The 17,027-nt window shown below is 41.6% G+C and overlaps 2 protein-coding genes across 2 annotated transcripts; both read left to right on the top strand.

The window, feature by feature from the left end:
- The first annotated feature begins 434 nt into the window (after positions 1-434).
- On the top strand, positions 435-6,585 carry ppm1kb (protein phosphatase, Mg2+/Mn2+ dependent 1Kb). The gene is made up of 7 exons (XM_037472518.2): positions 435-598; positions 1,212-1,736; positions 1,891-1,991; positions 3,662-3,827; positions 3,950-4,094; positions 4,254-4,388; positions 4,723-6,585. The coding sequence occupies exons 2-7, from the start codon at positions 1,267-1,269 to the stop codon at positions 4,852-4,854; spliced, it is 1,149 nt and encodes a 382-aa protein (XP_037328415.1). The 5' UTR covers positions 435-598; positions 1,212-1,266; the 3' UTR covers positions 4,855-6,585.
- A 1,717-nt stretch (positions 6,586-8,302) lies between these two features.
- On the top strand, positions 8,303-16,922 carry abcg2d (ATP binding cassette subfamily G member 2 (JR blood group)). The gene is made up of 15 exons (XM_037472642.2): positions 8,303-8,517; positions 9,452-9,511; positions 9,619-9,733; positions 10,117-10,269; positions 10,371-10,528; positions 11,090-11,241; positions 11,311-11,412; positions 11,873-12,123; positions 13,583-13,665; positions 14,729-14,818; positions 15,060-15,181; positions 15,394-15,548; positions 15,671-15,760; positions 16,319-16,431; positions 16,626-16,922. Exons 1-15 carry the CDS (start codon positions 8,303-8,305, stop codon positions 16,771-16,773), a joined length of 2,007 nt encoding a protein of 668 aa, XP_037328539.2. The 3' UTR covers positions 16,774-16,922.
- Positions 16,923-17,027: the final 105 nt, after the last annotated feature.

The raw sequence follows: 17,027 nt of genomic DNA, 5'->3' as shown, positions 1-17,027 counted from the left end.
AGGTCCAACGTTTTAGTAAATTAAACAATTGTATTTAGCAAAAACAGAGGGAGATTCAGTGTTGCCCTGAATGTTCAGCTGTACTTGAATTAGCGTCTATAGATGTGTGTGAATATAGGAGTATACTTGTTGACTAAAATAAGCCCTCAAGTCTATCATGAAGAGGTATGTGGAATCACTAGGTCACATCACACTGAAGCGAGACGGGGCCATTGAGCTATAAACATTCAAGCCCTCAGACGACTTATATAACACAAATCCAATGGTCCTCTGTTTCGCCACAGGCTACCAAAGTCCCCAATAACATGAATGGTGCCTCCAGATGTCATTAATAGTTTCGTCGACCAATCATTCGCTCCGCACGCGCGATTTAGTGCGTCACCATACGGCTTATGTGCGTAATAGTGGGCGTGGTAGTGGGCGTAGAAGCCTCTGTACTGCTGATTGGCGCGCTCACATTTGAGGCTGTGTTTGATAACACAGAAGAGCTAAAACAGTGGGGCGAGACGAGGACGACGGTTTTAGGTCAGTCATTAGCGACGGTTTTCATAAAACTATCGGAGGACTATTGCCTGCTACGGAAAATAAAATATCAAAGGTACGAGTTTTACTCAACACACCACTGAAAGGTCAAGGAGTTGTCTCGTTAGTGTTGGTCAGAATGTGAACTCCTTGCTAACGCTAGCCAGCTAGCTAACCAGCTACTCAGCTAAATATAGCCATCGCTATGGTAGCTAGTTAGCTAACACAGCTAATGCTATGGCCGCGAAAACAGAAAGCTCGGAACGTTTGTCCAATAAACATATGTTATTTATTATGATGTGATTATTTGTACTGAACCCCCAACTCTCACGGTGCTTTTCTTCATTATATCATCGAGATATTGCTATTGTTAGATTTGTTCTCGTTAGCACAGGCAGCTACGTGACTAAAGAGTTGCATCATTCATGTAAGATTAACGTCAAAGTTGATCTTAACGTTACTTGATGACATGCTGCTGCTAACATTTATGGGATTTTAATTGGACAGAAAGGATGAGCCGTGATTTTATTTTTTTACTTTTTTTACTTCCAGTTTATATTTAATATGTTGTATCCACCAGCAATGTTTGTAAATATATGAATTATTCTGGGTTTATTTGATAACAATGTGGTTTTAGGGATTATCAGTTGATGGCTGATTAACCATTGATTTCCCTTGATTGTCTTCAGACAACAAATCCCCTGTACTCCATCCAGTGCTTCTCCTGTTTGAGCTGTAAGGGTGATGTCAGCAGCCTGTCTCGGGCGCCTCGCAAGGTGCAGTGGTTCCCATGTGGGACGTAATGGTCTTTTACACATGGCCCAAGTCCCACTCCCATTCCAACAGGTCAGCCGACCTCAGTTCACAATCTTCCAGCGACAACTTTACAGCCCTTCAGGAAACCTACACAGCAACACCCGCTTTGACGCAGACAGCAGTGGCCAACCGACTACCTGGGATTCATTTGGCATCTGGGACAATCGTATCGACGAGCCCATTCTGCTGCCTTCCAGCATCCGCTACGGGAAGCCCATTCCCAAAGTCAGCTTATCCAGGGTGGGCTGTTCCTCGCTTATCGGTCAACGCAAAGACAATGAAGACCGCTTCCAGGTTTCCCAGATGACTGACAGCATCCTTTACTTTGCTGTGTTTGATGGGCACGGCGGGCCAGGGGCAGCTGACTTTTGTGAAAAATACATGGAGAAATTCATCAAGTAAGGAGTTCATTGAATATGTTGTTATCAGAAATCTGTACCACAGGAAGCATATTTACTGATTAACAACTTCTATATGTGATAAGAAACCCACTACTTTTTCTGCTGGTATTTAGATGTAGTAACAATGTAGATCTTTGGTTGTCTTTTAAAGGGATCTTGTTGCGGAGGAGTCCAATCTGGAAGTAGTTTTAAGGAAGGCTTTCCTTGAAATAGACAAAGCTCTTGCAAGGCACTTGCACTTCTGTCCAAAGGGTAGGTTGTTAGGCTTTCATTTTACATGCAAATATATTCTTTTATATATATGTTATATATTTACAAACATGTATTCATGTAATGAAGCTTTTTTTTCCTCTCTTCAAAATCGAACTTACTTTGGCTTTAAAGTCTTTGATTTTACAACAGTCATGACCCAAGCAGGTCTTCAATGCAACCCAACGTTAGTCAGAAACTATACAATAACCCAGCTACAAGTAGAGCAAATGCACTGAGGGCAGCGCTTGACTGCTTCACAACACATTTACACAAGGAAGTAAACAAATATAAAAGGAAAAACATTGTAGGATGTGTGTTTATATATATATATATATATATATATATATATATATATGGATGAATTAATGAAAGCACTAATGTTGTTTTTCCTTTAATTTGTCACTCCTCTGTTAAATATCTGTCAATGTGAAATGTATACGTTTTGCGCAGCCATTGAAAGTGATACAGTATAAGGGGTCATTTAGGCATCACTTAAATGTGAATGCAAAACGTTTCTCTCAATAAGTCACACGGCCTACATGTTTGCCCGTGCCATATAAAACGTTTCAAATGAACTTTTCTCACAAACAGAATTATGTCCCATTTAAAGTTTTCTGCTAATATAAAAGCTAGTATACCTTTGTCGTGGCCATACAACGGCCGCGCTGTGTGAAATGTCCCAATATGCCTGTGTGTGTGTGTGCATGTTATCTACGGCAGCTGCTGAACCAGCTAAGAGCTGGAGGCCCTTGGCACCCATGTGGATGACGAGAGGCTAGATATTGATGGAGAGTCCAGCGGGTCCTAAATCCTGGACTACTGGAAGGTTCCCTATCTTTCTCTAACTCCGCTCTCTCTCCCTCTCTCTTCCCTTTTTTTCCTCTCACCAAGTGTATACAACGCTTCATGTGAGAAAGCGCTTCAGTTTGTTTACAAGTTGTATTTGTGGTCCTTGACGGATGTAGTCCATGAGACGCAGCATGTTTAAAATGCAAATTAGGCTCAAAACAACACGCACGTCTTAAAGTCGTTTGTTGTTTCTGGAGATGGGAAAGGTCTAATGCTGACTTTTGTCTATAAATGCTGCGGGATAAAACCACGTTTTTTGTTTTATAAAATCAGTCACTTTAGTTTAGTGTTTATTTGTTAAATATTTACCAATACACAGAGTTGTCTAGAATGACATTGCAGAGTTCAATGTTAAAGGGACCTCTTGCTGTTGGAGTGCATTAATATGTTCTATTTACTATTACCATGTAATTATATTTCACTTAGCTTATCATGCACATTTTTCACATTTGAGACTCTAGATAAATGCATGCACGTGTGCGTGAGGAACTCCAATGAATCATATCTATTCAGTGTTCTGTCAGTCAACGCTAATTGTTTTTAGTTTTAGCCTAACTGCTATAAACTTAAGTGCTTAACCTCAACACTGTAATGAGACCGTTCAACCTGCATGTGTGACATCCTTCTCTATTGTTTACTGCTGTGATCTCTAGTTTGCTGTAAAACCACCATATGACTCCCACCCATGTGTTACTGTTTAATTGTGTGGATACTACATTGTGAGAAACTATTTGTGGTTGTTGCAAACAAGGCTTTTTTTTTGTGTGAACCTTTTTATTTTGTGCGTTCCACCATTGACGTTTGCTTTAATGTCTGTTTAGATCCGGGGACGAACACAGGAACCACCTCCACTGTGGCGCTGCTGAGGGACGGCATCGAGCTGGTGGTGGCCAGTGTCGGCGATAGCCGCGCCATGCTCTGCCGCAAAGGCAAGGCCCTGAAACTCACTGCCGACCACACTCCCGAGAGGAAGGACGAGAAAGAGAGGTACAAAGAGGCCGGGGGCAGGAGGGTGATGCAACGTTTTTCATTTCAAGCAAAAAAACATCAGTGGTGCTATAAGATCAACAGTAAAGCATTGAAGTTTTTTTATTTTCTGATGCTTCAAGGGTAAAGCGAAGCGGGGGTTTTATCACCTGGAACAGTCTCGGGCAGCCAAACGTCAACGGGAGGTTGGCCATGACGCGCAGCATCGGAGACTTTGACCTGAAGAGCACGGGGGTCATCGCTGAGCCTGAAACCAAGAGGGTATCGGTAGGTTTTTACAAACGGGGAGTGTTTGGGAAGAAGTGTTCTTGCACCTTCACGATTCGCTCTTGAGATTAATTTTTTTAAATCTCTTTTACAAAGAAAATAACCATTTAGTAGTGCTCAGGAGGACAGTACTTTAAATATGGCCCGGCCTTTCCTCAGTTGCACCACGCCCACGACTCGTTCTTGGCGCTGACCACGGATGGCATTAACTTCATCATGAATAGTCAGGAGATCTGCAACGTCATCAACCAGTGCCACGACCCCAAGGAGGCAGCTCAGAGAATAGCTGACCAGGTAAGATGTCCCTACTTTCCTTCTTAAATCCCATAGTGAAACCACACAACGTATATACAGTGAGACTTCCTGATTACCTTTGCCATGGCCTATGCCTCGCCAAGTGCATACAGAGGTTGTCATTTCATCATTTACCACCAGGCGTTACACTTGGGCTGCGCCATTCTCATTGAAATGAGAATGGCAGATCTGCATTAAAGGTCAGCCCACCTAAAGTGCGCCTGGGCGAAAGCTGTTGGTAACTTCAGGGCCGACCCGCTTGACTTTTATCGTCAGGATCTAGACTAGAATCTGTAACCAGATTTCCCTCATGTTGTTTTATTTTCTCTTTCAGTCTCTCCAGTACGGCTCAGAGGACAACAGCACGATTGTGGTGGTGCCCTTTGGTGCTTGGGGAAAACACAAGAGCTCGGACACGAGTTTCTCCTTCAGCAGAAGCGTTGTGTCCAGCGGCCGCTGGGCGTAGACCCGAAAGGTTTCTGGTCTGTGACCGAATTCATTTGTGCAATACAATCAAAAATCAATGTCCTTATGGAAACATTAAGAAAGTGTGGTTGGCCCAAACAGTAAAACCTAAGGGTTACGACATGTTACTTAAAGCATATTCATGTGTGTTTGCCTCCATGTGGTAACAAGCGGTGGATTTATGATCTGCACAAAATGAAAAATATCCTTATTTTATAAATTATTTAATCTACTAGAAGGCCAATGACCTTATAGGTGCTGTGAGGTGTTTGACTGGATAACCGGTATGGCTGTTCCAAATATTTCGATGCTTTATTGATATGCAAATTATAAATTCAATGTAGAGCTTTTGTTTGTTTTTAACTGAAGGCCTCCTGGGTAGAGGCCAGGTCATTAGTAACATACAGGACACATTGTGTGCTGTAGTCTTTCCCTTCTCTGCCCAACACACACCCTGCGAACGCCGTGCCACTCAGTCCTTATTCTGCACTTGCATATGTTTATGGTGAAGAAACAACAACAAACGCTTCTCTTTACATAATGTGTATTATCACCTGCATCGGTCAGCTTCGTTCTACCCGCTTAGGTTAGGTTTTAAGGACTGGGTGTTGTTTGGGTCAACATATCCGAGTATTCATTACTACGCACATCTCCTCGTCTAAGGACTACCGTTTGAACACTGCACATATCCCTCTCCAGGTACTCACACTCACTGACACCCCAAAAGCAACGTTAATGTGTAATTGCACATGCAACCCAGAATGAAACATGATCTGGTGAATAATTGTGAATGATGTTGCTCACAGCTGTTTTACATGAACAGCATTTGATTGGCTGCTCGAAGATATTCCTGCTTCTTGTTATGTGAGCTGGTTTAAGTGTTAATATCTAAACTGATTGGAAATGGTCTTGTAGGTGCACCGTGAAGCGTCCAGATCAAAGAAATGTACACTTGTATGTTTTGTAAATAATTATATTTATGTACATCTGGAAAACTGCTGGATATTGTTACGTAACATCTCCTCTGAAGGAAGTCTCATACCAGAAACGTTCAGACACAGGACTTTACTTTGAGTGGAGCTACATTATTTTTAATGTATCTTAAGTACAACCAGTAATCAAGCTTTGACACCATTAATGTGGCAGAGAAAGATCACAGCACACTTAACCCAACACTAAAGAATTTGAAGATGTGAATGTTTGTTTAAATGCTCTCCACGACTAAGAAATCTCCATCCTGCCGAGTACAGGAGTCCTTCAGCGGTACGCATGGTCTCTCTGGACCTCGTGTGTGGATTCGTTAGCAGACTTGAACCATCCGATCGACTACTGTTGGTATTTTTGTGTTGTGGTTGTTTAAGCTTGAGAAATGCAGCGTTTCATATTTATCATCATTATTCCGTGAGATGTTGTGCAGCTATCTGTTTTTTCCTCAAACACCATTTAGAGATGTTTTGTAAATACATGTTTTTTTTTCCTCTGCTATTTCACATATTGGATGAAACATAATAAGGACTTGCAATTAACACGTTCTCCTTATAAACGTCTTTATCGTTCACAGTCCTCTATCACAGTGTGTTTTTCCTTTAATGTATTTTATTTCAATGTCTTTTAAATGCAATCATTTTAACTGTGGATCTATATCTGGGACCTAAATGTGACTCTGTCAGCACTGTATTCCTGGTCTGAACCGGCTTGTGTCCATTCAATTAAAAACTTGACACAAAAATGATCAACTCCTTTAACATCTCGTCCATTTTATTCACTTTTAACAGTGCAAATGTCGACTGATAAATGGAGCCTGAAGCTAATTTTGAGCATTCAAATCACGTAGCATAACTGCACTGTGAAAATACTCCCATTAATTCAAAACCCTACTGGACACATTTTATCCACGTTGCAGCCTGCTGGTCTAAAAATGACACCAATGCACTGAAGGTTTTTGAGTTTAGTCCGAGACAACAGGTCTTTCCTCGTGCACCTGGATGAGGGTCAGACAGTTGGCTGTAACTCGGCTACGGGCCAACAAAGGGTTAAAGTGCTGTGCGGCTCGGTGAGACCTCGGCTGGGTGCGTGTGTCTGCATGGTGAGGAACCTGATGTTTGGGGACCTGCACAGTCTCTCTGCTGTGTCCGTGTGCAGCAGCAGCAGCAGCAGCGACCTCCACGCAGACTTCTCACAGCCCGGTGAGTCACTGCAACTAAGCTTTTTCACTTCTTTGCAACAACATCAGGAATTCAGACCATTATTGTTCGAAAGCACGTTGCTTCTGTGGGAATAAGGTTGTTTGGTGTAGTTACGGGAATATAAAAAATAATTAATCTTGTGCAACTCAAAAAATAATCAACTTAGTTTTATCAAGGCTGTTTTAAGCCTCTCAAAAGGGGTGTTCCTGCATTAACTGTGTGATATAAATTTGGGTTTTTGAAAGACAAAAAAATACATTTACAAAAAAACATTTTCACTATTTGATTTGATTAATTGGATTCAGTCTTTTTCACAATTTTTGTGACCTTTCATAAGCAAACAGTTCATCTCAATAATATATTAGACACTTCCTTTGTTCAAAGCCCTTTCGATGCTTCAAATCCTCTTATTATAGTGGAGCCATGTTTTTACTACACATTCTACACAGTTACATCGTAGAACTAATTTCAGTCGTCACTTATAACGCTTTAAACTAACAATAAGAAAAAGAAGATGAACCTCTGGTTTTTATTCATTATGGCTCTTTAGTATTGTCCCTTTTGAAGCTATATGAGATCAATGAAGTCTTTCTGGAAGTCATGCACTACATTTTTATTTCTGGTCAAAATCGCTCCCTTTATCCACCTTTTTACTTCATTTTGTTAAACATTTCATCTCTTTGGGGCAATCGGGTAGCTTTTTATTGACAGATCTCTTTACTGATCCATCCTTCTTCAAAGTCAAAGGACAATTAATGGTTAATGATGCCATTTTGATTTGGTTAACTAAGTGAGACAAGGTAAAGACCTTTCTGGGTGTCACATCACTGCATCCTTAAAACATCTGCATGAATGGAAATATATGTTGATGTGTAAGTGGCTCAACGTCACTGCTTCAGTCGTGTTATTCCTTTTGAGATACATCTGTTCCAAATGACTGACACACATATAATGTACACTTTTAAGAAGGCCTGTGTAAAAAGGTCGGGGGGGGGGGGGGGGAAATGGGTTTGTGCCGTAACATCGGTAATAACTCACGGAAGCTGAGAGTTGTGTTGTGAGTATGCATTACCCAGGAATTTATTTGAGCTGCGGCGTAACAATAAGCCTCCCAGATCTTAACCTATCACATCTTTTGCTCAATTTAACAGCAGCCACACACACACACACACACACACGTATGTGTGAAATGCGCTGTGTGACACCCTGACATGCATTCCTCTGTCTGCGTCGCTCCGGTAGGTAACGCGCTCGCGGCGTGAGATGACGGAGAGAGGCTGCCACATCAACGTCGCGATGACCGACGACGTCGGCACCAACGGGTCGGCCGGGTCAAAGGTCGCCGCGGCCCTTGACCAGAAGAAGCGGCCGCGCGGCTCCACCGTGAGCTTCCACAACATCCAGTACAAAGTTCTGCAGAGGAGCGGCTTCTTGTGCAAAAGGAAAAGCGCTCACAAGGGGATACTGTTCGACCTCAAGTCAGTCGTTAAAAATTGTACATTGTTTAAATTATTCTATTTGTTTTGTGTCTTTTATCGGGTTGCATCTTTCCCTTTTCATGTTTTCCCTCGTCATTCACACACTGAAACTCAGATTTCCGATTGATCGCTTGTTGTTTTCTCCCATCGTTTGCTGCTGATTAATTACGAGCATTTTTCTTAGTCAACAAGACAAAAAAATGTTATTGATAGCAGAGATTCTGAATTTAGGAGACCGTGTCGTGGTAAAAAAAAAAAAAGAAGTGTTTCCTTATCGCAGCTCAATATGGCTCATTGTGTCCCAACATCAGGTAGAACAATAGTGAATAGACTCTTTACGTGGTTTCTTTGTGGTGGTGTTAAATCAAACTGACATTTCCCATGGAAGAAAGAATCATTTCACACAAGTTTCTAGGCCTTTTCCCGCCCCAGGGTTAATTAAATGATATTAAGCATGGTTTCTTGCATATAATCTCTCTGGTGCACTAAAGAGCAGTCTGCCAGAGGAACGAATTAAACACCGCCACGTGATCCACGAGTCTTTTCATTCCATTTTATATTACGGACTCTTTCTCTTCTCTCTTTCTCGAATTTTACACCACAGTGTAATTATTTTTTTTCTTCACGTACAGCTTCCAAGACATGTTTTCATTTTTAACCACTGCTTAATCTCTTCATGGATATTGTTTTATTTTGATGGGGGGAGGTCCATTTGTTTTAAAAAAGTGCAGTAGTTAAGGTGATTAATGTGTTTCATCACATGTTCAAGAATCACTTTCTTTTGTTCAGTCCTCACAATCCTTAAAGAGTGAAGGGAAAATCTTGGATTATGAATGCAAAGTATTTAAGTATGCCTTGATCTTTGCCTTCCAATGAATTAATCCGTGTTGAATTGCTTACAGGGAGTGTGTGTGTGTGTGTCATTGTCTTGCAGTGGGATTATGAGACCGGGCCTCAACGCTATTCTCGGACCTACTGGAAGTGGAAAGTCCTCGTGAGTATCAAAACGAGCCCCAAGAAACCAACGCACTGAAAACCGTCCGCTTTGTTCGTCGGTGTAGATGTATTCATTGTTCCTTGGGTTTGCTTTTATGTGAAAAGATTCTTGGACATTCTGGCTGCAAGAAAGGATCCTTCAGGTCTCTTGGGAGAAGTTCTCATTGACAAAGCACCACAGCCTCCCAACTTCAAGTGCCTCTCTGGCTACGTGGTTCAGGTGCGTATCAATCAGTTCAATTATTTCAGCCTGCACGAACATTGATGTGTAGTCTCTGTTTTTTTGTCTTTTTTTCCATTTGCTATGATGTTCATATCGTTTGACGTACCTTTCTCTGACCGGCTGTTTGACGCTGAGCTCAAAGTGCCAACCAAATATATAACCAAATAATATAAAACCAAAACAGTGACCCCCAAAGACACAAAAAAACCTGCAGATTTGAGTGAATGAGAACTTGTTAATATTTGAAAAATGCTTATAGCCCCTTTAAGCACTGTTACATCATCAATTCATACATACATTCTCTGCATTTCTCTGTGGAAGACCACAAAACAGCCGATCTTTGACCCTTTGACCCCGAGGCTCTTGTCTCCTCTAAACAGGAGGACGTGGTCATGGGCACCCTGACAGTGAGGGAGAATCTTAGCTTCTCCGCCGCACTGCGCCTGTCCAGCTCGGTGCATCAGGGCGAGAAGGAGGCTCGAGTCAATCACCTCATCAAAGAGCTGGGTCTCACCAAAGTGGCCGACTCCAAGGCAAACACACACACACACACACTCACCTACGTCCCACTTACGACACACACCGGACGTCGGCCACGGGCTACGACCGACTCCTGCGCGTTGTCTTCCCTCAGGTGGGCACACAGATGACCAGGGGGATCTCGGGGGGAGAGAGGAAGAGGACAAACATCGGCATGGAGCTGATTATTGATCCCTCGGTCCTCTTCCTGGACGAGCCGACCACCGGACTGGACGCCAGCACCGCTAACTCTGTGCTGCTGCTGCTGAAGAGGTGACAGAGGAGCCGCTGTGCCGTTCCTCTGACTTCACTGTGGAGTTTACGGCGTTGTCCTTGTGTTGCCCCGAAACTGAACCTGTATCCAATTCAATATGATGTTAAAACATCTGCACACTTCTTTAGAGAAATGTTTTGGCTGATGTTGGAGCAAAAGTTACCTTTAAAATGAAAAGGTTGTTTTGATCAAACTTTTCATTTAATTTCATTTACTTTTTATTTCAAGTCTGTGTCTTAATACAACATCATGATATGGATCACCCCATATAGCAGAATCTTTATTACCTACATTTAAAATACTTCTTGAGGAAAATATTACATTTTGAAAAAGCTTTTGAATAGTTTTAGTTAAATTAACTAAAATGAAAAAAAAAGACAGACTATGTGTGACACTTGTCTTTGACTGCAGTTTTTAATTATAATTAATGATTTGATTAATTTACAATTTCTTTAACATACGTTTAATGACTTTATAGTGTGTGGTGTTTTTTGAATCCGAAAGGAATCTTCATTTTATTTATTTGAATACATATACTATACTATGTGTCTTTTTTTCAGAATGGCCAGCGATGGGAGAACCATAATTATGTCCATCCACCAACCGCGATACTCCATCTACCGCCTGTTTGACTCTCTGACCCTGCTGGTCGGTGGTAGAATGGTTTATCACGGACCGGCGCCAAACGCTTTGGACTACTTCACCGGCATCGGTGAGTCTATTAACACCACCAGGTAACGCGTTGATAGAAGATGGGTGATCCTGTGATCCCACGTTGCAGGTTACCTCTGTGAGCCCCACAACAACCCGGCGGACTTCTTTCTGGATGTCATTAATGGAGACTCCGCCGCCACAAGCATGACCAAAGCCCATGGCTCTGAAGGTAACGGCGATTAAGAGGAAAATACTGTCAAGGTGGTTTACATAAGGGGAGGATTTTTAGCCTTACTTGAAGGTTGCTTTTGAACAACTTTATTTACTAGTTTGGAAAGGCTTTTTATACCATTTTATGATATGTGATGTGTATTATTATTATTATTATTATTATTATTAAGAGTTTTTTCATTTCTTTTAACAAAAAAACCTACTATGCTTTATATATAATGCAGATATACAAAAAAACCGCAATGAATCCAAATACATTTATATTAAACATTGAAAGAGCAACAATACAATCTAGAAATAAGCTCTAATTGAACACACCCTGGAGATAATCAATATAATTAGAGGACTAAGTTTAGATTAATAGAATCACAGAGAACAGACATATTCTGAATGAGGACACAGACCTCATGTATTCCATGTTCCTACATCTGTAACTTCCCCCCCTTGCGCATGTCCAGATTTGGACTTTGAGGAGCTGGTCAGATCCAGGCAGAGCATCCAGGAGAACCTGGTGGAGGAGTACAGGAACAGCAGCTACTCCAGCGACACGAGAGCCGAGCTGGAGCTCATCGTCCAGGAGAAGAAGTGCTTCTCGTACTCGACGGCTCACGCCATCACCTACAACAGCTCCTTCTGCCACCAGCTGCGCTGGGTTCTCAAGAGAACCTTCCAGAACCTCATGCTGACCCCACAGACGTCTGTGGCCCAGGTATGCGTCTCTACTACTCACCAACAACACCGGTCAACGGCAAGAACTCCACAGTCGTACACTTTTTATTGCACTGGACACACAGCAAATACGCAATTCATTATTATTCACTTCTTCAAGCTTTGGGTTCACCGTCCTCTGCGTCAAATTCAACAAAAAGAAAATAAGGGAATTCCCCAAAATGTAATATGGGAAAGATGAATTTGTTCCATATGTTTTGGGGGCAGCAGTAACTTTTGTGTTCAAACAACAATATCCCCACTATAACTTCAATAATTCACGCTCCATAAAACAACTGTACACAGCACTTCATTTTAATACATTTATTGATCTGAGGTCTTTCTACTCAGGTCCATCACGTCTCAACTGAGTCACATGAGTAACTGTTTAAACAGTCTCATAGAGTGAAGATAGCAGAAAAATAATCAATGTCAGGGCTGTCATCACCTTGAACGGGATGCACAGACACCACTTAGGAGGGGTCGAGACTTAATGCTCTCATCAGTCACCCCATGGCGGCAAAATGCCGTCAGAAGTCTCCTCACTTTAAGAATTATTAACAGTTAATTGGCTCCAAATAAGTCAAAATAATCCTCCAAGAGAGGCTCTAGGTGGCGTGGGCGCCGTAATCGGCTTTGGTGACTGTTGCGACCACACTCTGGCCCCTTGGGGCCGGGATCTGAACTGATATCATATCTGGACAAAGCGCCTCGGGCCTTAGGCCCCCGGTCCGCGACTCATCACATGATGCCTTCATGATCCGTCACTCCACTGCCCCACTTTCACATGAGGGACCGCGGGGAATGAGGTGAAAAAGGCTCAACCTTATTAGCTTATCCCCTCACCCTGGGAACCACTTAGTCCCATCACACTCGGTAAATTGTTGGGATTAAAACTTGTGTTGCTTTCACTTTTCTCACTCTTGTCCGCTCCAGATCCCCAGAATCAGCCGTTGTTTCTGTCAAAGAGGATTCGGCTTCAATCTTATTTAGATTCAAAATGAATTTGTGACAGTACACAGTTAGAAGTGTGTGACTGACTCCTTCCATGGATTGCAAAAGAACGGTATTAAAAGGTATTAAAAACTTTTGATCATCTCAATAGTTTAAATCTCCAAACCTTTCTTTGTTTAACCATAAATTACTTAAACAGTCGCGGTGTTTCTGGCACCTCTTCTACTTGCACTGTGCATGAATTGTCAAAGTAGCTTAACAGAATTATTATGACACCTTCATAAGAGTGTGACGCTTAACAAAGAGCATTAAAAAGGGGGATGAGTATCAAAGAAGTAAAAAGACGATCCTTTTGTTTCATTTTCATCTCGTGTTGTGTGGTGACCTGAAGGCCGTTGGTTTAAAATAAAATAGTTTGGGTTATGACCATGGCTGCTAATTTAAAAGCAGACGTTTTGGATGTTTATCGATGCTTCTATTAAGTCTCTTGTTTTTTGTCCGTGCAGCTCGGGGTCAACATTTTCCTCGCCCTCGTTGTTGGAGCCATTTTCTTCGGGGTCAAAGAGGATCAGAGTGGGATGCAGAACAGGTGAGAAACCTGCTGGAATACTGCACAGTATGCAAAACAGTCAACAATAACAAACACCATTGTGCTCCAACATCACCTACTCAGCTGTCCCAATATTAATCACAAGGTATCATGACAAAGAACTACCCTTTGATTTATTGGCTTATAAACTAATACATTTGTTATTATTAAAATTCTTATTATTTATTATGCATAAAATACTGACTATTATGATCTCTATATCTGTTATAATATGTACAAAGGTATGCTCATTTCTATAAAAACAATACCTATGTAATACATGCATTAAAGTGCATTTTTCAGTTTTTAAGTGAGTCGCTTGCTTTTGGAGGTGAATTGTAGAGCAGCTCCTGCGCGGCTAATCGTCTTAACGAGTTTTATTGGGCACAACCTGGTACTCAGCGAAGCACATTAGACATTTCAATGGTCTCGCTCCTTCTTTTTTTTCTGTGTATGGTTCAGTGAAATATAAGGACTTAATGTCCTTATATACATGGGCAATGCGTAGGCAGTATAGTAGACACCAGTGTGTGCGGCTTAAATGTCTCAAGTTGTCCAGCCCTGCCCCCTTTTCACTGGGTGCGGGTCAAAGTGGATTTAGTTTGCCCTTTAAGTCTGTAGATAGGGACACGTCGCATTTAGTACCATAATCCCTCCCAACTCTCCCTCTAGAGTCAACTATTTTCAATGTAATAAGCAAAGCAGAACATGTTTACATGGCGTGTCAAACTCAATGGAAAATGTTTTGATTTTATTGTACTTACTTATTTAAGACTACAAACAGAATTGGGATTTTTGTCAAAATCCTTTTGATTTTTTCCTGATTTTCACTTCATTAAATAACCATAATGTCAAGCTATTTTCATTGTTTTCAACTCTTCAATCCTTTTCATTTGTTCCCTTTGTCACTGTCTTTTTAATATACTATATTATGTGTGTGCCCTTCTCTCTCTTCAGACACCTGCAACCAGCACGTATAGTATTTGTGGAATATGATGTGAAAATGTTGCAATGACGCCCCAGAGAGACTCCATGATGAGGTTTTGCTTCTCCGTTCTAACAGGATGGGGGTCCTCTTCTTCATCACAATCAACCAGTGTTTCAGCACGGTGTCTGCAGCGGAGCTCTTCATCATGGAGAGGAAACTGTTTGTGTATGTAATAGAGGTCGAGGGGAGGGAGGGGGGGGAGGGGGGTCACTTAGTGCGTTAAATGCACAGCAAACTAGATTAACGTATTAGATATTTGTTATTCAGATTATTTGATTTAATCCGTCTGCTGTATGGAAGTCGTGCAGGACCCTGACATCATTATAACATCTATGTGGAAAATTAAAAATAAATTGGGAATAAGTGGGCAGAGTTAAGAATTTGTTTTCTGCTTTTCCTGTGACAGGCACGAGTACATCAGTGGCTACTACCGAGTGTCCGTCTACTTCCTCTCTAAGATCCTGGCGGACATCGCTCTGCGCACCATCACCTCTGTCATCTTCAGCAGCATTGTCTACTTCATGATTGGTAGGATTGTCACATGTGTGGATACTTAGCACTGGATTAAGTACGGAATTTTAAATGCAGAACCACAGGTGTGTGTTTTGAGTCAGTAATTAACGTCTCATCATGCCTAACTTTATTTGATCACTACATTATAGGCATGAAGTTAAGCTGCAGATGCTCTTGTTCAAAATGAAACCATTTTTTGATATGGATCCGTCCCTCCGTCCACTCAGGGCTCAAATCCACAGCTGCGTCCTTCGCCATCTTCACGCTGACCGTGACCCTGGTGGCTTACACAGCCACAGCGTTGACCATGGCCATTTCGGCTGACCAGAGCATCGTGGCCCTCGCCAACATCTACATGACCATCACCTTTGTTTTCATGATGGTGAGAGACTCGCACGCGCACCAATGGATTTCAAGCACAGTTGCTGTTTTTTTTTTTTAGCTTTTCCTTTTATGTCAACATGTCAGCTGAGGAAGAGACCTCAGTTTGTGGTGTGTTTTTAGATTTTTTCAGGTCTCCTGGTGAACTTACCCAGCATGAAGGCCTGGCTGGCCTGGTTGCGGTACTTCAGCATTCCTCGCTACGGCTTTGCAGTAAGTCACAAATAATAGAAGGTTTTGACAGAAAAAAACTATACATGTATATTAATTTAATACAGCTTTGATGTTTCACATGTTCACCAGTTACATACTCAGCATGTGAAATGCATTAAATTATTAAAGAGGAGTTGGTGTTAAATTGAGCCAATAATTACGTCAGCACTCAGACACCATCTAACCCAAATATTTACATTTCAGGCTATACAGTATTTTTTTCATATAAAATATTTGTTATATATTTAAAAACGACCTGTGTTACATACGTGATAATACTAACGCAAGATAGGTATGGGATAGACGAGGCCAATAACAATATCAATATTGAGTCAAATCCAACCCATTATACATACAGACATGGATTATAATGCATGAATGGATCAATAATAATGATCAGCTATGCTGTTATGCGCCAACGGCCAAGTCAAATTCCTTGTATGTCTGACATATTTTGGTAATATGATGTTCCTCCATTGATCAAGCGGTCTCAATCAAGAATCGAATGTGCTATATGTACTACGATCCACTTTGATTGATTACGTTGTCTGTGTTCAGGCCTTGCAGATCAGTGAGTTTGTGGGTTTGAAGTTTTGTGATGAGGCTCTGATCCAAAACGCCAACATGTCCCCTGCTGGTACAAACCGCAGTGTGAGCACAGTCGGCCCGACGTGAGTAGACCAGCATGCCGAGTATTCGCTCTGGTTGTGTCTTACTGGTTTATTACCACCTGTGACCAACTAGGACTTTTCCATTTAAGCTTGTCCAACATGTCTCCAGAAACACTTCTGTTGACTACAATTTGTCAAATCTGCCTACTATTGCTATTTAATGCGTAAGTGACGTGATGGGGTTGTTCTTTCAGATGTACAGGGGAGCAGTATCTGGACTACTTGGGAATAGAGCACACCGCCTGGGGACTGTGGGGAAATCATGCGGCTCTGACCATTATGATGTTCATATTACTCATCGTTGCCTATTTGAAACTCCGCTACATCAAGAAATTTACTTAAATGTGTCATTGTGTATCTTTTTATTTTTGTCTTCACTGAACCAGGACAATAGCTGCTCACCGGGTACTTTTCCTTCCACATGATAGTACACCATTATCAAGTTATTAGCATAATACTCTTGTATCTAAATATGGTATAATATGAGTATTGATTCTCTCATGTAGCTCGAAGTAAACTACTTCTTTGAGTGTGTGTGTGTGTGTGGTTTCCATTTATATATTCTATGACTGTCTTAAAACGGGGAGGAACGCTGT

Source organism: Pungitius pungitius, chromosome 9, assembly GCF_949316345.1.
Source record: "Pungitius pungitius chromosome 9, fPunPun2.1, whole genome shotgun sequence".
Taxonomy (NCBI): domain Eukaryota; kingdom Metazoa; phylum Chordata; class Actinopteri; order Perciformes; family Gasterosteidae; genus Pungitius; species Pungitius pungitius.
Note: the sequence above shows the minus strand (reverse complement) of the source record. Positions and strands in the feature narration are given on the sequence as shown.

Excerpts from the sequence above, each read along its gene's own strand:
- ppm1kb (XM_037472518.2), top strand. The coding sequence starts at position 1,267 with ATGTCAGCAGCCTGTCTCGGGCGCCTCGCAAGGTGCAGTGGTTCCCAT. Across the intron at positions 1,737-1,890 it reads TACATGGAGAAATTCATCAA|GGATCTTGTTGCGGAGGAGT; the intron begins GTAAGGAGTTCA and ends TGTCTTTTAAAG. Across the intron at positions 3,828-3,949 it reads AGGAAGGACGAGAAAGAGAG|GGTAAAGCGAAGCGGGGGTT; the intron begins GTACAAAGAGGC and ends TGATGCTTCAAG.
- abcg2d (XM_037472642.2), top strand. The coding sequence starts at position 8,303 with ATGACGGAGAGAGGCTGCCACATCAACGTCGCGATGACCGACGACGTC. Across the intron at positions 9,512-9,618 it reads ACTGGAAGTGGAAAGTCCTC|ATTCTTGGACATTCTGGCTG; the intron begins GTGAGTATCAAA and ends TTATGTGAAAAG. Across the intron at positions 11,242-11,310 it reads GGACTACTTCACCGGCATCG|GTTACCTCTGTGAGCCCCAC; the intron begins GTGAGTCTATTA and ends CCCACGTTGCAG.